Consider the following 26,263-nt stretch of genomic DNA (forward strand, 5'->3'; position numbering starts at 1 on the left):
TTTTTGTATGTTATTGAAGTTAAGCTAGTTTAAATCCCAATTAGAGTGTTATAACTTTAGGATGTTAAATGCAACCTCCATGGTAACCACAAAGAAAATAGCTATAGAATATAAATAAAAGGAAATGAGAAAGGAATTTAAACATTTTGTTACGATCAACTAAACACAAAAGAAGATAGGAATGCAGGAAATGAGGGAGAAAAGGCTATTAGGGACATACAAAAACAGCAAAATGACAGAAGTCTCTCCTTATGAGCAATTACTTTAAATGTAAATGGATTTAACTGTCCAACCAAATGACAGAGATTGGCAGAACAAATAAAAGCACAACCAAAGACACAAACAGGTTGAAAATGAAAGGATGGAAAAAGACATTCCATGCAAAGAGCAACCAAAAGGGAGCAGGGGTGGCTATACTAATATCAGACAAAATAGACTTTAAATCAAAAAGAACATTATAATAAAAATATTATATATTAATAAACGGTTCAATAGGGCAAAAAGATACAACAATAAACATTTAGGTACCTAGTAACAGAACATCAAAATATATAAAGCAAAAATTGACACAACTGAAGGGAGAAACACAGTTCTACAGTAATAGTTGGAGATGTCAATACCTCACTCACATAATCAACAGAAGAACCAGACAGAATATAAAGAAATAGAGAATTTAACATAGTAAACCAACTAGACCAAACAGACATATACAAAACACTCTACTCAGCAACAGAACACACATTTTTCTGAAGTGCACATAGGATATTTTTCAGGACAGACCATATGTTAGGCCACAAATTAATCTCAATATAATAAAAAATATGGATATCATACAAAGTATCTTTGGGCACAATAAGATGAAATTAAAAATCAGTAACAAAAGGAAAACTGGAAAATTAAAAAAATTTTGGGAATTAACCAACTGATCAAAGAAGAAATCATGAGGGAAATTACAAAATACTTAGAGGGCAAAAACAACACAACATACCAAAACTTATAGCACACAGTGAAAGCAGTACTAAGGGGAAAATGTACAAACACCTGCATTAAAAAAAAAAAGAAAAATCTTAAATCAACAACATAACTTTACAATTTAAGGAACTAGAAAAGAAGAACAAACTAAACCCAAACCTAGCAGAAGAAAGGAAATAATAAGGATGAGAGCAGAAACAAATTAGAGAACAGAAAAATAATAGAGAAAATCAATGAATCCAAAAGTTGGTTCTTCAAAAAGATTTTAATAAGTCCTTTAGCTAGAAGGACTAAGAAGAAAAAGAGAGAAGACGCAAATTGACACAAATTATAAAAATCAGAAATGAAAGTGGAGACATTACCATCAATTCTACAGAAATAAAAAGCATTATAAGAGAGTACTATGAACAATTGTACACCAACAAGTCAGATAACCTAGATTTAACCGACAAATTACTAGAAACATAAAACAGACCAAGACTAAATCAGAAATAAATAGAAAATTTGAATAGATATATAGCTAGTAAGTAGATTGGATCAGTAATTAAATGTCTCTCAATAAAGAAAAACCCTGGACCTGATGGCTTCACCGGTGAATTATATCAAACATTTAAAGAACTAATACCAATACTTCAAACTTTCCCAAAAGACTGAAGGAGTAAACACTTCCTAACTCATTCTATGAGGACAGCATTGTGCTGATACCAAAGCCAAAGACATTACAAGAAAACTATGTATCAATATCCTTTATGAATACTGATGCAAAAAATCCTCAACAAATGAATGCAAGGATGGTTAAACATATGAAAATTGATCAATGTAATATCCTACTTGAACAGAATAAAGGGGAAAAAAATCCACATGATCATCTCAATTGATGCAGAAAAAGCATTTAACAAAATTCAACATCTTTTCATGATAAAAATACCTAACAAACAAGAACTAGAAGGAAACTACCTCAACATATTTGACAAAAGTGCCAAGACCACTCAGTGGAAGAAAGGAAAGTCTTTTCAACAAATGGTACTGGGAAACTGGATGTGTACAGGCAAAAGAATGAAGTTAGACCCTTACCTAACACCACATGCAATAATTAACTCAAAATGTATCAAGGACCCTAAGAAGACCTAAAACGATAAAACTCCTAGAAGAAAACATAGGACAAATACTTCATGACACTGGACTTGGCAATGTTTTCTTGGATATGACACCAAAGGCACAGGTAACAAAAGAAAAAATAATGGTGCACTACTAATCACTTCTTCCCAACTCCACATGCAGTGACGTTATATTGACTGAAAACAGCCATGGTGGAAGTATGTTAAGCTATAAAGCATTTCCTCTCTCCAATCCCCCTACCCTCCCCCACCAAAAGCTGATTGTTAAATTTTACCAGCCTGTCACTGAATATCTTTGATAGTAAGTCTTGTTATTCTGCAATAAGTAACAAAGAAGGTAACAAAATAATGTCCTGCTTGCTTACAGGCAAAGTGTGTTAGCACTTGGCATTTGACAAAGATTTAACTATCTGTTACAACAACCATTTTGCAAAAATAATAATAAAATTCATAATTAAATTAGGTTTTGGAATTCAAGAAGTTAAAATTGGCATTATGGATTACTGCAACATATTTACTGTATTCATAAACAGTGGGAAAGACATATGTATTTTAGAAAACTGTTAAATTGCAATTATTAAAAAAGAGAAGGACATAAAAAACGGAGTTTGGTCCTACAGTCATTACATGAAAATGTCACTAAATTAATCTTTAATACATGAAAATATTGCTGAATTAGCTCCTCTCTGAAACTTCCCAAAGTTGTTTTCCAACTATTATCTGTTAGATAAATAAAATTTCAACGTGATCTATACTCATCTATACCACTTATTTACAAATGGCCATCTATTTTTTTATAGAGGCTCCCAAAACACATAGAAAAATAAATTTTTTAAATGAGCTTTAAAATACACTGAGGAAATGGTAAGGATAATAAACTAGTTCTTTGACTCATACAAGTACCTATGCAAGAATGTGTTCCACCTAGAAGTCATATAAATACTGAGGTTGCACATCATACACATCATGTTGGTACAAAAACAAAATGCCACCTAATTATGAAGTAGATGTCAATTTATGTCATTAACTTTTATCTACAAAGTAATATTAGGAAATAAAATATATCTTACTGTTCATAGTATATATTTAGCGTACCATAAAAATAACTATCATTTAGGAAAAGGCTACTATGGCAATAGCTATTCTGAATTTAGGAATAGGTAATGAGAAAGAAAAGTGCAGGTAATCTACTGACATAACCACTCACCATCTTTGTAGATAATTTAAAAACTATGCTTCCTAGAACGTTCTGCATCACTCAGCATTTACATAATTATCAAAGCCTCCATATCTAAGGCATAACAATTTCTCATCTAAGTCACACAATATATTAAAAAGTTGTTTTGCTTCTGACTTTAAGTAGCATTTAAAAAATAAATGCATTCTCATCACACTAAGGACAATATAAACCACACCTTTATTGAGTAATAGGGATAACAACTGTCCATCTCAAATTTTTAAAAAAGATCAATGAGGTTAAAAAGGTGTTAAAAAAAAAGTAGTTAAAAGAATGTCTCAAAAGGCTTCTACCTACCATGTGATCAAAACTAAATCTGCATTCCAGAAAAAACAAAAATAATTTTACGAGCTAGAAGGATTCTTAAAAGTTAGTGAATTATGCTGCCTCCCACTTCCACTGCCTCTTCTCAACTATATCAGAACAATGTGCTCTGACTTTAGTTCACTGCAATTTTCACTGTATTAATTCTGTATCTTAAGATCACAGTAATATTAACAGTAATAGGCATACAGGAAGCAGATTCAAAGTTTACCATATTTGTGATTGGAATAACTAGCAAACAAACTGTAGAAAATGGCAATTACATTTTTGCCAAGAGATTACAATCAACCAATCCAGCACTGCCAGGTGAATTATTTATGCTGTTGTAAAAATGAGGTACCCTGATAAATTACTTCTGGCCAATAGGGAGTTACATCTACTAATTACCAATAAAGTAAAGTAACAGGTGTTCTACAGGCCTGAAGTGGTTACATCTCTCCCAGAATACATGACCTGCACTCACTCTTAAAACTTTTTTACAAGAAAAGATCTAGTACAAAATGAAATGAATAATTTTAAGTTCTGTTAAGACTACCCTAAAAGCAACTGCCAGAAGCCATTAAAAGTATAACCGTAAAAATAGTCTGTAAACAGTTGTCAAACTTGAAACACATCTCTAGCTAATTCTAATTATTAGTTGACTATACTTCTTCCTGGGGTTAAGGAGTGATGTGAATTTCATCAGACCTCCATAGTAACCATGAAGGACATGTATAAATTAGAGAAAGATAAATTTGAAAGTAGATTAGTGGCCCTGCCCTTATTTCTACCCTAAAGAAGACAGGTGATATATTAAACTAATAAGCAGAAAAGATATTGAGTGTAAATAACAACTGTAAAGTGAATATTAAGTGTAAGAGTGACTCAACAAGAATAACTACAAAAGAATATGCTGCCAAAGTAACTTGACATCAATAACCCCTAATGGATCCACTAAGCCCGTGGCTAGTTAACGAAGAAGAAATTAAAGAGTCATGTTTTAGAATCAGTACTAGAATATTTTGAACTTTTGGATCATCTACAAGTATACTGGGATTAGAAAAGAATCACTATTTATTATAAACTATAAAAAAGTATAATGGAAAAAAATTTAACTAGAAAAAGCAACAACAAATTCAAAAGCACTTAAATGTTTTTATACTGACCGCCTCTAAAAGAAAAAACTTCAGACTTTTACATACCAATATACCTGACTAGGTTTGAGTAGAATATAGTCACTGCAAACAGACTGACTGGAACCACCTTTAGGAAGGGGACTATACCGAAGGGAGGATATTAAGGGGTATTTGGTAGAACAGCTTTGCATTTTAATATGATAGACTCTAAATAGGTCTAAGTTGCTTAAGACATACAAGTCTTTTCTAGCTAGATAAATACTTTTGGAACCATGAATATTTTAATAAGATCTTAAAGTCTTTTGAGATAGTGGCAACAAAAAGAACGAATATTCTTTGTCTTTCTTCTATAAAGGTTAAATAGATATTATGAAAGAACAAACAAACAGATGCACAGGTGAACTCTGAATTTAAGGAAAGCAAAACTACTATTAGCATAAATATATTAAAATCTGATATAGATGAAGGGAGTCAGGGAAGAGAAGTGGTTTCCTTATAGTACCAAGCTAAGAGTTAAAAGAGAAAGGAAAAGAAGAAAGATGGTTAATGAGAATGGATATTCTTCACATGAGTAAAAAATTTCCAAAATAAAATAATTAAGATATGAATAACAGAAGGAACAGGAACAGTACACATACACTTCCCAAGAAGAAAAATGTTATTAAAGCGTAAGAGGAATTTTGGTATAGAAATTAATTAAGCTTGTGGGTTCTACAGCTTAGAATAGCTGGGTCCCATCCACTCTCCACCACTCATTACCCATCTGACTTGAGAATTAAATAAGGCAATACATACAGAGAACTCAAATAGTGTCTGACAACAGAGTAGATCTTCAATACATACTAGTAGCAATGGTGATTTTGGTCACAAGGTGATGCCACTAGCCCATAATAGTACAGTTGCTATGAAAGCCTGAGAGGTCAGTATTTACTTTTTTGAGTATGGGAGGGGGAGGAGTTTGAATGATAAATAAAGGTACTCAGGACCTCAAAGAGCTTGTGAATAGATTCCGTGAAGTTTAAGTTAATTGATTCTAAAGACAGTGAAAACATAATCTCCAACGCTTTTCCTTCTTCTGAAAGAAATTCTAGGATATATTACAGAGAAAAAAAGTGGGGGAGGGGACACCACAGTCACTAAATAACCAAAACTTCTGAAGATATATTCCAAGTTATTTTAGGAAATATAGAGCAAATTACTGGACTGTTTGCCAGAAGAATTTAAAATAGACCAAGCCAAAAATGGGTATAAGTACATTTCTGTTTCACTAATAACAACTAATAATTTGGGAGAGCAAAGTTAAAAATGTACTTTCAAACTACTATGTAACCTTATTATAGATGCTACCTTACAAGTAGATAATTACATGTTTACAAAAAGTATTATCTAAGATGTAGTAATAGTTGGTAACTAGACAAATTATTTTTGTAACTTTCTGAAATACCTTTGAATCATGGAAAAAGCATTTCATTTTTGAAGTAAAATCTCTATATTCAAGTTAAATTACTTGATAACCAAAATCAGTAATTGGTATCTCAAATAGTTGCCTTGTATTATGAACTTTAGTTTTCTGGATGACATAAAAACTACTATCCTTTATAAAGGACACCAGTGCATTCTATGAAATACGAAACTATATTGTTATCAAATAACATATTTTTTTTTTCAAATAACATATTTTTACCAATTATCTAGTAATAAAAATTTGTGTTCAAAGCTGGATTCTGAGATGAATAAGATTTTAGAAAAAATTTTAAAAGTAACAGAAGGAACAGTGGTAGTGTTCCTTCTCAAATAATAACAGTTCAGCTACCACAAAAGGAAGGGAGGGAGCCACTATTTTAAAAATATGTCTATGTCATGAAAGAAAGACTGAGGAACTGCTCCAGATTAAAGGAGCATAAGGACACATGACAGCTAAACGCTACATGATCTTGTACTGAGAGAACAAAAATGTTGTAAGAACATTATTAGAACAGTTGGTGAAACTGGAATATGGACTAAAGACTGAAATACTACATTCATGTTAAATTTCCTAAATAGGATAATTATACTGTGACTACATAATCAAAGCTGAAGGCAGAGCAGAGATTTAGAAAGTAATAACGAGTACAGTGTGGGACTTCCCTGGTGGTCCAGTGGGTAAGACCCTGTGCTCCCAATGCAGGGGGCCCGGGTTCGATCCCTGGTCGGGGAACTAGATCCCACATGCATGCTGCAACTAAGAGTTCACATTCCGCAACCAAGAAGTCTGCATGCTGAAAGTAAGAGTCCACATGCCACAATGAAGGTCCTGTGTGCCGCAACTAAGACCCAGCGCAGACAAAATAAATAAATAATAAAGTAAATATTAAAAAACGAAGAATACAATACAATGTAAGGTTTTATGACCTCAAATTTGAAAATCTAAGTGAAATAGCAATTTCCTAGAAAAATTATAACTTACCAAAACTGACTGAAAATATAAAACCATTAGAAACCTGTAACCATTAAAGAAACTGGATCAGTAGAAAATGATAGTGAAAGGCGACAAGATGAGGGAACAGGAGATGAGATACAAAACAGAGGAGGGAACTGTCACAATTTGAATACTGCTCTAACTCCTGGTGGCAAATTCTTAGGCACAGGCAATACGCCCCTGCTTCTTTACTTGGCTCTTTCCCAAGTCCCCACAGGCTGTCAGAACTCTGAATTGCTAGAATAAAACTAAATAAGCTTAAACAATTCTCTTCACCCTCAACTGGGTCTGCATAATTTGGAGAGGGGCCCATACAATTCTGATGGAATCAATCTCAGTGATCTAAGAATTTAACAGCCATGAACCTTTATTAACTGACTTACACAGCAATATCTATGTAACAAAAAAACCATTTAGAAACACAAGAATATCCAAAAACATAATGATAGTTGTAGGTCTTCAGCCTTTAAATTGAAGCAAACACACACACAAAAAGGATACATAAGATTTGAATAATTTAGTAAATAAGGTTAAACTTTATAAATTCAAACCTTCATATTACAGTGAATTGAAGTCTTTCAAAAGGTTACGGATGTTGGAACAAGGAAGGGTCTCAAATCAATAACTGAAGTTCCTACCTCAAGAAACTAGAAAACGGAGAGCAAAATAAACCCAAAGCAAGATGAAGGAAGAAAATATCAAATAATAGAAATCAATAGAAATAGAAATTGAAAATAGATGGGGGGGGGAAACTCAATGAAACAAAAAGCTGGTCTAAAAAAAAGCAATAAAATTGATAAATCTCTAGTAAGATTGACAAATTAAAAATGAATACACAAATCACCAATTTTAGGAATGAGACGGGATATTGCTAAAGATCCTTGTAGCCTTTAAAACAGTACTTGAGATACTAAAAACAACTTTACACTCAAATTAGACAGCTTAGAAGAAACGGACCAATTCTTTGAAAATCACATTATAATCAAAACTCAACCAAGATAAAATAGATAAACCTAAATAGTTCTATAACCATTAAAGACACTGATTTTGTAATTTAAAAGCTCTCAAAAAGAGATCACTTGGGAATTCCCTGGCAGTCCAGCGGTTAAGACTCCACACTTTCACTGCCAAGGGCCGGGGTTTGATCCCTGGTCAGGGAACTAAGACTCCACAAGCTGCAGGGCGTGGCCAAAAAAGAAAAAAAAAAAAAAAAAAGAGAGAGAGAGAGATATCGCTATACTGAGATGGTTTCACTGGAGAATTCTACCAAATATTTTCAGAGGAACTAACATCAATTTTACAAACTCAGAAAACAGAAGAGGAGGGAATACTACCCAATTCATTTTATGAGGCCACCAATATCTTGACACCACCACCATACAAAGACAGTACCAAAAAAAGAGAAAACTACAGACCAGTATCTCTCATGAACTTAAACACAAAATTTCTCCAAAAATAGTAGCATATCAAACCCAACAATATACAAAAAGATTACACACCATGACCAAGTGGGACTTATTCCAGGAATATAAGGCTGGGTCAACATTAAAAAAAATCAATCAGTGTAATCTATGATATCAACAAGCTAAAGATGTGATCATATCAATTCACACAGAAAAAACCTTTGACAAATTCCAACACCTATTCATAATAAAAATTATCAGCAACTCAATAAAAATCATCTATAGGGACTTCCCTGGTGGCACAGTGGTTAAGAATCCACCTGCCAATGCAGGGGACATGGGTTCGATCCTTGGTACGAAAAGATCCCACATACCGCGAAGCAACTAAGCCCATGTGCCACGACTACCGAGCCAGCGCTCTAGAGCCCACGAGCCACAACTACTGAAGCCCGCGCACCTAGAGCCCATGCTCTGCAATAAGAGAAGCCACCACAATGAGAAGCCTGCGCACTGCAATGAAGAGTAGCCCCCGCTCGCTGCAACTAGAGAAAGCCTGTGCACAACAACGAAGACCCAACGCAGCCAAAAAACAAACAAACAAAAAATCATCTATAAAAAAGTCTATAGCTAACATCATACTCAAGGGTGAAAGACTGAATATGTTTCCGTTAAAATCTGAATGAGGTAAGGATGTCCACTATGACCATTCTTATTCAACACAGAACTTAAAGTTCTAGCCACTGCAATAAGGAAAAAAAAAGAAATAAAAGGTATACAGATTGAAAAGGAAGAAATAAAGCTGTTCATATTTGTAGATGACATGATTGTCTACATTAAAAAATCCCAGGGAATCTACCACAAAACCTCACAGTTCAGCAAGGTAACAGGATGCAAGATGAACACACGAAAATTAATTGAATTTCTATACACATACAATGAGCATGCACTAACCAAAATTATAAACACAATACTATCTACAATTGCTCCAAGAAAAATTAAACACGTAGGTATACACTTAACAAAGCATATCTTTAGGATCTATACATTGAAAATTATAAAATGCTAATGAAAGAATTCAAAGACCTAAACTGGAGATATACCACATTCATGGACTGGAAGATTCAACACAGTAAATATGTCAATTCTCCCCAAATTGACCAACAGGTTTAATACAATTCTTGTCAAAATCCAGTAAAGATTTTTGTAGACATAGACAAGATCATTCTAAAATTTATATGGAAAGGCACAAACCCTAGAATAGCTGAAATAATATTGAAAAAGAAGAATAAAATGGGAGAAATCACTTTACCCACTATTAGGGCTTACAATACAGCTACAGTAAAACAGTATGTGATACCTATGGTGGGATAGACAGAGCAATGGAACAAAATGGAGAACCTACATAAAAATGCTTAACTAATTTTTTAAGAGTACAAAAGTAATTTAATGAAACGACAGCTTTTTCAACAAGTGGTTCTGGAAAAAACTGGACATTTGTAGGCAAAAGAACTGAACCTTGACCTAAGTATCACACCTTATATAAAAATTATTTAAAATGGACGACAGACTTAAATATAAAATGTAAAACTATAAAACTTAAAATAGGATAAATCTTCAGGACACAGGATTAGGGAAAGCGTTCACGGACTTGACACCTAAAACGTGATCCATGAAAGGAAAAACTGATAAACTGAACTTCATCAAGTTAAAACTCTGCTCTGCAAAATATCCCGTGAAGGTTAAAAAGACAATCTGTAGACTGGGAGAAAATATTTAGAAACCATATATCCTGAAAAGGACTAGTATCTAGAATAAAAAAAAAAAAACCTTCAAAACTCAACAGCAAAAAAACTAACAATCTAATGAGAAAACAGGAAAAGGACACAAACAGATATTTCACCAAAGAAGACACAAATAAGCACATAAAAAGATATTCAACCGTAGCCATTAGGGAAATGGAAATTAAAACTACAATGAGCTACCACTACACACCTACCAACACGACTAAAATAAAAGACACTGACTACACAAAATGCAGGCAAGAATGCCTAGAAACTGGATTGTTCACACACTGCTGGTGGAAATTTAACATGGTACAGCCACTCAGGAAGAAAGTCTGGCAGTTTCTTATGAAACTCAGCATAAAACTACCATACAACCCAGCAACTGTACTCTTGGTCATCTATCCCAGAGAAAAGTCAGCACCCAGATCTAGGACTTCCAAGTCTCCAGAACTGTAAGAAAATAAATTTCTGCTGTTTAAATCAGCCAGTCTGTTGTGTTTTGTTATGGCAGCCTGAGCAGACTGATACAAGAAGTCTAAATCATACCATCATAGTGTACACCTTAAACTTAAAAAAAAAGAAGCCTAGTACACAGAAGGGTCTCAAACAGCTGTTGATTAATTAAAAGAATAATATCAATCAACCAATCAACTAAAAGCATGCTACATTCAGATTATAATTTAGTAAGGAAATATTTAGAAAACTATTAAGTAAGGTCAATAATTTGAGATCAAAGATTTTGCGCTTCAGCTATTAGGGAGGCTATTATCCATTATAATAGTTTAATGGCAATGGGAATGTAATGGAAAGGTTGTGAAATATATCACAATCAGGTATAAAAGGGAAAGATGAAGCCAAGATAATCATGATGAACCTGATAGACTAGATCAACCAGTATAAATCAATAACTAAAGAATAAAATGAAGTTAGTTCAAAACAACTGAATAATAAGTATTAAGCTGACATTTTCTAAAAAGAGGAAATAATAGCAACCAGGAAGGTAATATGGGTTACATTCTAAATCTTAATTTTCAGGAAACCGCTCACACACACACAAACACAGGAAACCGCTAACATCCCCCCCCCACACACAGAGCTATTTTTTGCTCCAAAAGAAAGAGAATAGAAATGCAGCAGGCAGGTTTTTTCTCCTTCAAGGAATATTAGTAGTATTAAAGAATGAACTATTTAAAAACTGCTGGGAGAAAGTCACAAAATTCATGGTTGTACAGAAAAGTAATTAATAGTATAATTTATTATCTTTTCAATGGATTGACCCTAAAATGAACAGGTTATTCTAAACTAGATGAATGTTATTATTATTAGCATTTCTTTCAATTATAGTCCTTCACAGCAAAACTGGTTTGCCCAAGGTGCTTCCTCTAACTCAATTTTCCTATCTGTCCATCTGTGAGTTACCTGTGACAATAAAAGGGAAATTGTTCCTGCCATTATTATTTCCTCAGGACTAGCAAGCTGTATGTACACATTCTCTATTCCACATACAACTTGTAGTATACTATCTTTATAGTTATTTAGTTAATGTAAAAGAGGGGATAGCATTTCCCTAAGTTCAATGCATGCTTTTAGTGAACCATGAGCAACTCAGTAAGGCAACATCATGAAAGTGTTGTCTTTGGGAAACAGGCAGATAGATTCAAGGAAGTAAGGGTCAGATTATACGAGTTTATTGTGGTGAAATTAAGGAGATGAAATTGTATCTAGGAGTTTTGGGGGAACTACTAAAGGAATATGAGACCCAAGCTTTATAAAGTTCAGTATTGTAAGCAATATAAAAGTTAGAGAGAGGTGAAACTGGGCCTTGAAAAAATATTAGAAACCTTATCTGCAATAATACAGACAAGACTGAAGAGGGGTCGAGATGAAAAGGATGAAACAGAATTAAGAATAAATAAGGGGCTTCCCTGGTGGCGCAGTGGTTGAGAATCTGCCTGCCAATGCAGGGGACACGGGTTCGAGCCCTGGTCTGGGAAGATCCCACATGCCGCGGAGCAACTGGGCCCGTGAGCCACAACTACTGAGCCTGCGCGTCTGGAGCCTGTGCTCTGCAACAGGAGAGGCCGCGATAGTGAGAGGCCCGCGCACCGCGATGAAGAGTGGCCCCCGCTCACCGCAACTGGAGAAAGCCCTCGCACAGAAACGAAGACCCAACACAGCCAAAAATAATAAAATATAAATAAATTAATTAAAGAAACGTTTAAAAAAAAAGAATACTCAAGATTTAAAAATCTGAACATATAAACTAAAATATAAGGCCTTGTTCATAATAGAAATCTTTATTCAAATGTTACCTAGATCTTCTCAGTAAGGCCTTCCTTGGTTATTCTATGTAAAACTTTAACTAACCTCCCCACAAAAAATCCCCTACACTCCTTTTCCCCCAGCACTTAATACTGTCTAATATTATGTCTAGCATAACATTCATTTACTTATTTATTTATGGTAGTATTTCTCTGGCCCTCACCACAATGTATGTTCCCTTAGGAACGGGGATTTCTGTCTTTGTTCATTTACATATCCCCAGTGCCTAGAAGAGCAAGTATCTAGCAAATAGTAGATGTTCAATAAATATTTGTTGCATGACAGACTCACCTTTAAATACTGAATTGTCCCTTTTAATAATGTGTATTCAACAAAGTTCCTTTAGTGTAAGGTAAGATTAAAACTCAGCAACAGGGGCTTCCCTGGTGGCGAAGCGGTTAAGAATCCGCCTGCCAATGCAGGGGACATGGGTTCAATCCCTGGTCCTGGAAGATCCCACATGCCGCGGAGCAACTAAGCCCATGCGCCACAACTACTGAGCCCACATGCCACAACTACTGAAGCCTGTGCGCCTAGAGCCGGTGCTCCGCAGCAAGAGAAGCCACCGCAATGAGAAGCCCGTGCACTGCAACAAAGAGTAGCCCCCACTCACCACAACTAGAGAAAGCCCGCGTGCAGCAACGAAGATCCAATGCAGCCAAAAATAAAAAAATAAAAAAAAAAAAACCAACTCAGCAACATATTGTCCACTAAAATATCAATGAAAGAGTGGTTTAAATGACTGACAAGGAAAATTCAGATTGGATTTAAAAAGAAAATAATAAAAGATACTGAAGCCAGAAGGAATCTAGTGAAATGAGAGGCACAGATAATAGAGTAAGCATGAAACTGTAGAGCAAGGGATGGGAAATAAAATAGAAATGACAGGAAATTGTAAAATTCCTCAAATGGAAAAGTTCTGGTAACAACCAGATCCAGGAAAGTAGCCTGCTGAAATGAAGACCAGAAGGTCAGACCATGCAAAGAAAAGTAGCCAAGAATGATGATGAGGCTCAGATGTGGAAAAGTTGGCATTTAGAAGGAATTGCTAAGATCAGTAGATGAAAATAAAAGCTAAAGGATGGTGTTCTGAATGGTACAGAGTATCAGTAAAAAAATGTCTGTATGTGGGTTATATAGTAACATTCTGTGAGGGGAATAAGGAACAACAAAAATGCTGACACTACCTCTACTCCCACTCCCACTTATTTCCCAACTCTGTGATATTATGGTGAATAGGAGAACCGGTATCTTTCGAGAGACAGAGCTGCTGAGTCCTAAGGGGAATGCCAGTTAATAGAATTGGTTTTTTAGTGGAGGAAGAGTACTGTAGAAGGACTGATATTACACAATGGAATAATTCACAGAGGCACAGTGGGAAAGGCTAAGCAGAAAATTGTGGTTCTGTACTTTATAAAGTTCAATCCAAGGCAGAAAGATATTTCCCTGGTCTTTTGGGGTTTCCCATGGTGGAAAGGAGGATGAGTCTCATTTTTAATAAAGCTACTGCTATGTTATAATCATTTTATTTTCTTCTTTAAAAATCCTCGAATTTTGCTTTAGGCTCTAATAACTGTAAAGAAACTCCATTTTAGAAACGTATCTTTTTAAACAACAGAACTATTATCTCATAGGCATTTTAATTTTTATAAACCGCTTTTATCCACAACCTAATTACTTATTAATCCAAAACAACAATTCCTTAATCTCTTTGGCAACTTCCTAAACTTGATATCTCCTGCTTTTTCCTTTCTTCGTTTCAATTATTATACTTACTATAAACTTCTAAGTTTATAATGATAGCTATAAGTTTGCTTTGACATTGAACAGTGCCTTTTTCTATTTTCCACAGAACATCTTAAGTACAGAGGTTGTAAGTCTTACTGTATCTTTCTATGTAGCCCACTTGATTTTTGTCATCTCTTAGCACACAATATGCTTTAAAAAGCACAATAACATTAATTAGTAAATTTACAGTATTTTATTGTCCTACAATAAAAGCTTAAGAATGGCTAATTTAGATCTCCACAGTTATTAAAAACTTTGTTTAGTAGTAAATATTTTAGCAAAAATTTAATATCATTATTGAAAGTTTATTCAGGTACTTATAAAGACTTTAAAAGTGTATTATAGGTCAGTATTTTAGATTTTCCTATCACGTACAATTCAACTAAAAATGATCAAATAATTTAACATATACATATGGTAAGCTGATAAAATGTTTGCCTATAAAATAGCAATGTCACACCAATAGAGAAGAGCCACTATAGAAAAATGAATGCAAAAGAGAAAGTTTCTATCATGGGGAATCTGAAGCTCTACAGTAAAGATTATCTATACAAATTAACAGTTAAGTTTTAGTCAGCATTTAAAAAAATGTGATCCAAGACAACACTAACTTATATTAAAGAATTAAAGGGAGAAATCAAAGCTATAAAGATTTAGAAGGAAATGGAGGATACAACTCATACATATCAAGAGAAGGGGTTCTGAGAAGCTATCCTTGTCAAAGACCATTCCATACATCCCTAAGTATCTGGGAGAAAGTACTTTCATATCTTGGGCTACAACACCAAAGCCTGGTGTTTTTTTAATTTCTCCTGAATTATCAATAAAGTATGAAAGCCAATTACATAAAGCAGTGCTTTCCAACTTATTCCTCAGGCATACTCAGAAAAATAACAATTATCAGGCAACCAGAAAAGAGAAGGAGCCTAGTGGTTAAGAGGCAAAGAGACTTGGAGGCTCCAGCCACTTTTACCTATTCATGGCACACAGCTTGGGAAGCTCTAATTTAGATTAGCAACTTGGGAAATAAACTCTACCTTTGTAAGTATCACGAAAACAAGCAAGTTATAGGTAAGCATCATAGGAAATAATTTCAGGTCACTCTGAATGAATGAATGAATGAATGAATACTGAGCAAATTATACAAAATGCCACCTTCTTGAAAAAATCCTCATCAGCCTGCTCTTGATCTGTGCTCCCTTTCTTATCAAAAAAAAAGAAAAAAAGAGTGAAATATAACCCTCTGGGAAGTGTAACAAGACATTTTTAGTACAAGTACTTGTAAATCTAAGACTGGAAAAATCTTCTACTAAATGCTTCATTCACTCTTCAGAAAAGCCACCTTTCATCTTCACTACTGTTACTAGTATTTTGACTATTATAAGCCCTCTTTAAAATATTATCTAGTATTTCTTTATTAGCTACACAAGTGGCTATAGGTACCTCATTACTAATTATCTATTCTTTCTTAAAGGACACAAGTTTTTTCCTGAGGTATGAGGGATAGCTATCTTACTTCATTTCTAGAATTCATCCAAGGTAGAGGACTCTAAGATGTGACCCACAGACAAAATGGGTAGAGGACACAGTTTGTAGCACTATCTTTTACATGATTAACTATTACATAGGAACAATATTAAAATTCAGTTTACTCATCAAGAAGGATATTAAAGAAAACTATCATTAACTTTGTAAACTTATAGATTCAACAGTCACAGTGTACACCTTTTTTATATTACTAGAACCCAGAAAAATGGATTAAAATAAAGCCAATCAATAAAAATATCTATAGAAATGGACATTAATGACCCCAAAATGCGGTGATAATGTAAAAGAATAATACTTCAATTCTGTAATTGCTTCAGAAGTATCTTAGAAGTGTATTATGCAGCAGAAGGGGCCAATTAATCTGCTTATTTCAATGTCACTGTCCCATTTGTCTTGAGACTTCACAAGACTGCTATTTTCAATTTATGGCCATGCATTGCCTCTGCCTTTGATCATACAATTCCCCATGACCTAAAATGCTTTATTATAACTATTCCCTACAAGAATTAAGACAATCCTCCAATTGAAAGTAATGTTTCCTTTATGTCTACACTGAGATATATTTATCATTCCTGTTTCACAAATAACAAGCTTCCTCAAGGAGAAATGGTTAAGTGAAACAACCGTTTTGATTCCTAGGTCAGTGCTTCTATCAAAAGAATCTATTTTCTTGTTAGTCTATTATGATTCTACACCTTAGGATTAAGTTAAGGGCTCTTTTTTATGTCCCACATTAGGAAATAAGTTTGTATTATGTCCAAATCCCAGGCTTACTCTCTCTAAGCTTATGTCAAAGCCACACTCTGAGCAACCACCTAAAACATTAATCTGAGCTTATCTCTGACCAGCCTCACTCCTAGTGATACAGATTTCGTTCCTTATTTAATTTTCCTCAAGTAAACTGTCCATGCTCATCAATATAGCCAATAGAGTAGTCCCTTGGTATCCACAGGGGATTGGTTCTAGGACCCGCCCCCCAGCCCTCACTGACACTAAAATCTGCAGATGCTCAAGTCCTTATATAAAATGGCATAGTATGTGCATATAACCCACGCATCCTCCCTCCCATATACTTTAAGTCATCTCTAAATTATTTATAATACCTAATACAAAGTAAATGCTATGTAAATAGTTGGCAGCACAAGGAGAATTCAGGTTTTGCTTTTTGGAACTTTCTGTAATTTCTTTTCCAAATATTTTCCATCTGTGGTTGGTTGAATACAGAGATGTGAAACCCATGGATACGTAGGGTCGACTGTGTGCTCTGTTTCACCTGATTTTTTTTTTTTCCTCTTTTTCACATCTAGGTCATCTTTTCCTTGTTCTTATGCTTTTTCTAGCAAGCTTTTTTTTCTCCCTTTCTCCACCTTTGACTTCTTTCTTCTCTTTTTCCATCTTTACTATTAAAAAATGCCTTAGATTGTCAGTATTGTACTCAGTTTCTAAAATCTACAACTTCTTCTCCAACAACACTCCCCAGTTATCAACAGCTCAGACAAAAAGCACTACACTCCAGGACAGGTCACCATAGGCTCTCTCTTAGAAGTCTACAAGCCATATTTTAAATAAGCATCAGTATATGCTAGCCACCATGTTATCCAAGGCCAGAACCACATTTAAATATTTAAACTTCTGGAGATGACATGTTAAATTTATCATATATACTTCTGACTTCAAATGGGGTTTCCTAGTCCTAAAACCACATTCTGGTTAATTGAGATACACAGTAGTAAATCCTAAACTCACAAAAAATTAGAGTTAGAAGGCTTTCAAGATGATTTAGGAAAACTCTCCACTTAACTGAGACAGAAACTGGAGCACAGACAAGTTAGGCAACTTTTAAAATTACTGAAATAATTCAATAGTAAAAAATATCCAGGAACCAAGAACCAAAATTAAAAGTAGGTTTATTCAAAATGTTCCTGTATGAAAGAATTATTCAACACTTAAAACACATTTTCAATAGAAATAATATTATAGATGCTGAATGAGCTCACAAATTAATCCACAGATATATAGTTAAAGGGAATAACAGTTATTTTCAAGAGTCTTGGAAATTTTGGGCACTTTATTCTCTTTTTGCTTCTAAGTTGTATGCTCTCTGCTTAATGCAGGAATGATATTAACATTACTCAGCTTTTTAGATATGATTATTTTTTGGCTCACGAATGAAATAAAAGAGAAAGAGCTTTCTACACTAATTAAGAGAGAGTAGATGTCTAACATTATCAAAGGTTAGATTCAAAATTTTAAATATATGAATGTAAGAAAACACTTGTCTGGGTGGAAGATAGTAGAGTTAAAACCTAGGATGGCCACCAGGTAGTCATATGATGAGCCTAGATTGATAGGGGATGAAGAGAAACAATCTGAGAACACAAGAGTCTAGGGTAGGGGCCAGCAAAATGTTTCTGTAAGGGGCCAGATATTTACAGTCTCTGTTGCAACTACTCAACTCTGCCACTGCAGTGTGAAAGCAGCCAGAGACAAAATGTAAACAGATCAGCTTCGCTATGTTCCAATAAAACTTTACTTATGGACATAGAAATTTGAATTTCATATAATTTTCATGTTCATAAAATTATTACTCTTCAATTTTTTCCAGTCATTTAAAAATGTAAAAACCATTCTTAACTCATGGGCTGTACAAAAACACATGACAGGCATGGATGTGGCCTGTGGACTATAGTGCCAAGCTCCAGTCTAGGGAACAGTGGGGAGAAGGGGAAGATGGTGCACCTGGGTTAATAACTAGGGGGACTATTCATGAATGTTCTTGCATTAAACCTAACAGAAAAGCAGCTCCCCTCTAACACATGCACATTAACGTCAGTCACAGCTGCAAAGAAACAGGCATATTTTGCTGTCTTTAACTTTAAAAGAGCTACAGAAACAATCATTGATCCTGGACAAAAATAATTTTCATAAATAACAGTATACTAATCATAATTTTAAGCAGAAAATTCATTCTATAGAATTTTTAAATTATAGCAATAGATGCATTATTCATTACCATTTTGTCCCTGAGTCGCTCTCCACGAATAAAAAAGTCAGCACAGCCATTCTCTTCCTGGTGAGGGACTTTGAAGACAGTGACGCAGCTTAGTCCACTCCCTCCAAGTGGTAACCATCCACCACTTGAGTCATCCCGGGTCATCACCACAGCTCGCACTCGTGCATAACTATTACTAAAATAGATGCAAAGATTAGAAATTAGCTTTTCCATAAACAAAAAACAGCCAAGGTGTCAGTCTTGTTTGAGAAACCAAAGACCACATCAATTAACATGCAGTAACTAAAGTGTTTACTACTTCCATGACAGTCCACAGACAGTAACCTAATTGAAAAAGGTCAAAAACCACAGAGTAACTGACTTAAAGGTTAACTTATCTTGAAGACCAATCTCACAATAAAAGACTACAGATCTCTTATTTCAATTCATCATTTGAGTAGTTCAAGCACATGTGATTGCCATGGAACATGTAACAAAGGATCCCAGAGACAAACACGGTCAAACTACAGTCGGCCCTCACAGTTATCTAATATATGTCCACCTCCTACAATATAACCAGGACAAATTACTGCTGTATCTTAGCACATTTAATTGTGACATCTGTATGTTTCTAACATTTTTGAAATATAAGTAAAATGCTGAAACAAACATGCTTATTAGCTCAGACACATTTTTGATTTTTTCTAACATCTGGGAATCTAAATCACAAATATATATAAACATGTTTTATTTTAGTAAGTTATCAAGTAAATTGGTCTTTCATGCCCTCTTTTTGGCAGACTATTCTTAAGAGAGACCATATTCTAGTTCCATTTAGAATCATTTCCCAGTATTAGCCACAACTATTTTTTACATAAAATCTAAGTAATGTTTCATATACTAATGTTCTAGATAACTGACATCTCAGCATTTTAGTTGTAAAACTTTTAATATAATAATTATTAATGAAATCCTTTCTAAAAGTGGTATACCTTGGTGACTTCTTAGAAAATTACACTGAATATAACTTAAACATGTCTTGGTTATTACTACTATCAACTGAGGTTCAATGGAACAATTATGTGCTACTTAGTGTCTCTGCACATTCTAAGTGTTAGGTTGCCAGTTGTCATTTCTGTTGTCAGAGTGCTTGTCTGAGATCTGCCCCTTGCTTTTTTTCTACTTTACTCTACACATAATAAGGCATACTGATATTAAACATAAAATTCAACAAATTCTGACAAATTACACATCTGTACAACCAACATGATAATCAAGATATAGAACTCCAGAAAATTCCCTGAAGCCTCCCTCCCATCAAATAGGTAACCTAGGTAACACTGCTATCCCCAGTTTCTAATATATACATTAGTTTTGCCTGTTATGGGCTTTCACATAAATGGAATCAAATAGAATCACGACTTGTACCCTTTTTGTCTCACTTCTTTCACTCATTACGCTGTTGTATTAGTACTTCATTATTTTTTTACCACTAAGTAGAGTCCTCTCACTGAATAAATATATCACAATTCACTTATTCTTTCTTATGTTGATGGGCATTTGAAATGTTCCTAGCTGTTGGCTATTATGAATAAAGCTGTTATAAACATTCTTGTTTAAGTCTTTTGTAGACATATGTTTTCATTTCTCTTTAATAATTACCTAGGAATGGAATTGATGAGTCATAGGGTAGTAGGTTTAACTATATAAGAAACTAACAAACTGTCTTCCAAAGTGATTGGACCATTATACATTCCCATCAACAATGTATGATAGTTTCAGTTACTCCTCATCTGTGCCAACACTTGTTGTTTTCAGTTTTTTAAACCTTACTCATTGTAGTAAGTATGTAAGTGGTAACCCATTGTGATTTTTATATCCATTTTCCATGATGTGCATTTTTTTCATACGCTGATTGGTCACATTTGTATGCCTTCTTTTTAAGTCTTTTTTTTCTCTGCCATACCGCGTGGCACACAGGATCTTAGTTCCCCAACCAGGGATCAAACCCATGCTCCCTGCAGTGGAAGTGCAGAGTCTTAACCACCATACCGCCAGGGAAGTCCCAGTCTTTTATTTTTAATTGTGCTGTCTTTTATTATTGATTTTTAGAAGTTCTTCATATAGTCTCGACACAAGTCTTCTGCCAGAGAGCTGTATACTTTTAAAGCTGCACTGTGTTGCTGGTTGAGTAAGGAGTCTAAAGTCAAACTTTATTAAGTTGGATCCTAGCTCAGCAACTTACCTACATGTCCTTGAGAAAGTTACAATACCTACCTTTAATAAACATAAACAATGCCTGACACATAATAAACACTATATAAGTGTTATTATAAGTTAATTATTACTACAACAAAGAATTTAAAATTGAAGTAGTTGTCATACTGGTAATTCAAAGCCAGGGAGGAGCTGGGAAAAAATAAAATTTACAAGGTCAAACAAAATTCTCTATTACTAGGGTCAAAATAATTCTTTGTATAGAAGTTCTGAAAGTCTTTAGATTTACAGACGACTATTCTGTCTAAGCTTTTTATTATTCAGTTGTTTAGAGGCTCTGATTCTTGTCTGGGGCCAATTCTTACCAATCTTCAGTTCAGAGAACTGACCAGAGGAGTTATGGGTGCATAAAAACTGGGCTGAGGTAGATATCAAATTGGAATCCTCCTTCCGGGAGGAGCTGGAACGAGTATCTCTACTATAAATAAACATGACATGCATCCCAAGAAGCTGGAGAAGCTTATTACGGTGGAAACCATCTTGGAGGGATAGAGGTAATAGTAAATGAAGGTTATTTGGTTTATTAAGAATTTAAGTCTAAGGATATACCAGAAACATGGCACGTAACTTAGACATATTAGGTTCAGATTAAATATGTGTGAATTGAACTCATGCATGTAGAGCTCAGCACATTTGAAGTTCAGTGAAGTTACGAAGTCATAAGGTAGAACTTCGGTCAAAACCAAAATTCAAGTTCCCCATAATTATTTAAGTGTTTATTTTACTCTAGGATCCTGACTCTTCCTTCTCATCTAATTATGTAGTAAACTAGAAAATTTAAGAATTTTATACTAGATTCTACAAGACTGGGGAGACCCAAGGAGTAAAATAACCCCATTTAGAAGCTCAGTGTATATTTTAACTTCAGAGTGCAGCAGCAGTTATCCTCTTCAGAGCATATGGACTCTTATTTTATCATCTTTGAATATTACTAATTCTCATTTACAATTTGTATAATGCTTCTTAGGCATATTTTGTATTTTAAAAATATAAAACTGTGCTTAAGCAAGAGTATTAAAAAATACACGAAAACCCTAGTAATTTTAAAAGTTATTTTATGATGGTGCAATTAGAATATTTTCCCTTCATTTTTCAGTTTCTCCAAAAATTATTTTATAATTAATATTTATAAATTAAAAGTAATTAAAAAAAAGTAATTTAAATAAATTAAAAACTTACATTTTAACTATATCTTGGCTTTACTCAAAATACTGTAGAAAATTTAGAATGTTACTTTTAACAGTGCAGGAATATGTTTTAAACAAAAGTATCCCTAACGTAATTCTCCTCACCACTCCAATTTCTTTTTTTCTGTTTTATTAAAGTACCACCTAGAAGAGATGTGTTGCCCTTTTAGGAAAATTGAATAAAATAAAGATTTTCTTACTGGAAGAATAAGGTTGCCTGATTCATTGTTCACCTTAATACAACAAAACAGGTTATAAAGTTGGCCAATAATTTATATAAACTGTTTTTTGAATCTCGTGTTTTCAACCATACCAAATATATAACTGTTTCCCTTAACTATTCAAGTTGATCCTTTAAACTTTAAGGTATTCTAGAAGCTTATGTAAATAAATTTGTATTCCCTATACCACAGCCTTCATTAGTTTAGAATTTAACAACTCAGCTTTCAACTTTAACCTCTAAGACTAGAATACTTAACACAAAAATTTTCAAGTTGTTTAATGTGGGGTTTTTTTTTTTTGAAAGACCTTCCTTCTTGCCAAGGTTAAACTTTTCACCTGTGCTTTTAATCTCATCACCTCCTTGCCTTCAAATGTCTTCTTTCCCCAAATAAAAACAGTAACTCTTGTCTAAAAACATGCAACCACTCCCAAGGACATTAGTGGCAGCTCTTATAAACTTTATTATACTCTGCTTTGTAGCATTATTAAAATCTGTAATTGTAATCCCCTACTTAGATAAAAATGACTTAAGAGCAAGGAACGAAATCACAGTCTCCTACTTAAAATAACAACGTTTTTTCCTGATCATGTGGACAATAGATGCCCATTCTAGTAAATGTGGAAAATAAAGAAAAATAGTATTTGTCATCATGGAATTAAAATTTAAGAACTTGTAGGATTTTTTACTCTCTCTGGGTATCATGTTTGCAATCTATTAGTCTCTGAGACAACAGCTATGTATAATGACAATGTACTCTTATTGTCAAAAACTCAGCATTTCATTCTTGATCTTCTTTAAAATAGCTGAAAGGCACTTGTTCCCAGTAGTTTATCTAAAAAGTCGAAGAGGATGTGGAGAAAAGGGAAAGAACCCTTGTATACTGTTGGTAGGGATGTAAACTGGTGCAGCCACAATGGAAAACAGTATGGAGGTTCCTCATAAAACTAAACATAGAACTACCATATAATCCAGCAATTCCACTCCTGGGTATATACCTGGAAAAAATGAAAACACTTATTCGAAAAGATACATGCAGCCCAATGTTAATAGCAGCACTATTTACAATAGCCAAGACACAGAAGCAACCCAAGTGTGCCTGTCAACATATGACTGGATTAAGAAGATGCAGTATATATACAGTGTGTGCCTATATATATATAGAAAAAAAGAAGAACAGAGAGAAAAGGGAAGAAAAACAAAGGAAAGAAAGGTATTTTAGATGCTACTGAAACTGTGATTAAAGCACAGACTACCTCCTATGATGAAAATACATATATGGCTAAAAACTTACATTTGAACACAATTCTGGGGATTCACACTCCCTTCCAAGAGGTTCACAAACCTGAGATTAAGAACATTTAATCCCTAGGGCAAAGTTGCTCTGCAATGGGTTTTTAGGTCCTATAATTTACAGATTTATCAAGATGATAATTCCTTACAAATGTGTTATCTGAATGCTGGTTAAGAAGAGTTACATCACATTCTCTTAAGTAGACCACAAAATCATACTTCCAAGTGAATGAAATATGTTAAGTAATATCCAGAAAATGAAAATGAAACCAAAATAAGAGCAATTAAAGTAGAAAAGAAAGGCAAAAGAGGAGGTCAGAATCAGAGAGTTGAAAATGCTACACTACTTGGCTTTGAAGATGGAAGAAGGGGTCGTGAGACAAGAATACGGGCTTCTAGAAGCCGGAAAAGGCAGGGAAATGAATTCTTCCCTAGATTTTCCAGAAAGAATACAGCTCTACGAATAACTTGATTTTAGCCCATTGAGATCCATTTGGACTTCTGACCTTCAGACTACAATATAATAAATTTGTATTATTTTAAGCCACTAAGTTTGTAGTGATTTGTTACAGTAGCAACAGGAAACAATACAAAAGATGAGGGAAAAACTTTCTTGAGAATATGAAAGCAATCCATATACAGGAGGCAAAGATAACTACTTTCCATTTCTAACTACAACTGCACCAAAACAAAATAGCCCAAAATACCCTCAAAGAACAACAACAAAAAAGAGAAGATACTTAGAATTCCTTAAGGTTTGTTCAGTACAATGAGAATTTATGATATTTTCCCATAGAGGGATATTTACAGTGACAAAACATCCTATGTTCTCTACAGTATATTTTAAGTAAACATTACCATCCAAAATATTAAACATTATTACAGAGACGGGGTATAAAAAAAGGAAGCATTTAATAGAAGTAATTTATGATATAGCACTTCACAGTGTAAGTACTTACTTGCTTTCTAAGCTATAAAGAAGCAGATGATATTTAGAAGATAACCACATTAGGACTATTCACTTATCCAGTAAGCATTTATTTATATGCTTCACACATAAACAAAATTTAAGAGTTATGGTTCTTTCCTATAGAAGCTCATAAGTTAGTGGGCAAAGATATATTAACACAAATTGGGAATACAGGAGAGGAAATGACTAATATTCATATTTGATGTGGATTTTGAATAGCAGTATATCAGGTAGAAAAAGGCAAAGGACATTCCATGCAGGGAGCATGACACAAGTATGTCATGTTTAAGGACGAATATTAAGTTCAAAAGAGTATGGCAAGCATAAGCAGAAGAAGGGTAAGAAATGAAATAATACTTAACTTACTGGACTTTACTGTATCAAGCCTTGCACACCATAAACAAAGTTAGTACTCTAATTTATCACAATAAAGAGACCACAGGGTGACAAAAGCAAAGGAGTAGAGTAATCTGATTTGTGTTTTAACAGAACTTTACTGCATCAACCCCAATGAGATGGGTTATTTCTTCATTTTACAGATATGGAAATTAAGGAATTAGTTTAATTAGAAAGATAAAGGTCTTGAAATACTGCTTCTGTATTGACAACTTTTCTTTTTGGCTGAGTTGGGTCTTCATTGCTGCGCGTGGGCTTTCTCTAGTTGTGGCGAGTGGGGGCTACTCTTTGTTGCGGTGCGTGGGCTTCTCATTGCGGTGGATTCTCTTGTTGCGGAGCACAGGCTCTAGGCACGCAGGCTTCAGTAGTTGCAGCACGCGGGCTCAGCAGTTGCAGCACACAGGCTTCAGTCGTTGTGTCACGTGGGCTCAGTAGTTGTGGCTCGCCGGCTCTAGAGTGCAGGTTCAGTAGTTGTGGCACATGGGCTTAGTTGCTCTGTGGTATGTGGGATCTTCCCAGACCAGGGCTCAAACCCATGTCCCCTGCATTGGCAGGCAGATTCTTAACCACTGTGCCACCAGGGAAGTCCTTGTACTGGCAACTTTTAAAACTATAACACTTATTATTTTCCATGTAGTAATCATCAATCTAAAGTACCACATGGCAGTTAATAACATTGTGTTTAATAGCAAGTCAGATTTCCTAGATTCCAAAGGCAGTTGAACCATTTAGAAGTTACAATCTTGAGCAAATTAAACTCTCTGTACCCTCATTTTTCTGATTTGTAAAATGGGGATAATAACTGCATCTACTGCAGGGTTTGAGAACTAAATGAGGAAATTATGCAAAGTGCTTAGCA

General features: G+C 34.4%; 1 protein-coding gene across 1 annotated transcript in view; it reads right to left on the reverse strand.

Annotated features, from left to right (window-relative positions):
- Window positions 1–26,263, reverse strand: part of SPRED1 (sprouty related EVH1 domain containing 1) — a 118,810-nt gene that overhangs the window by 50,470 nt on the left and 42,077 nt on the right. The window contains exon 2 of the mRNA XM_036843081.1: window positions 19,083–19,257. Coding sequence (XP_036698976.1) covers window positions 19,083–19,257 — 175 coding nt within the window. The remainder of the gene's footprint in view (window positions 1–19,082; window positions 19,258–26,263) is intronic.

This window comes from Balaenoptera musculus, chromosome 2 (assembly GCF_009873245.2).
Source record: "Balaenoptera musculus isolate JJ_BM4_2016_0621 chromosome 2, mBalMus1.pri.v3, whole genome shotgun sequence".
Lineage (NCBI taxonomy): Eukaryota > Metazoa > Chordata > Mammalia > Artiodactyla > Balaenopteridae > Balaenoptera > Balaenoptera musculus.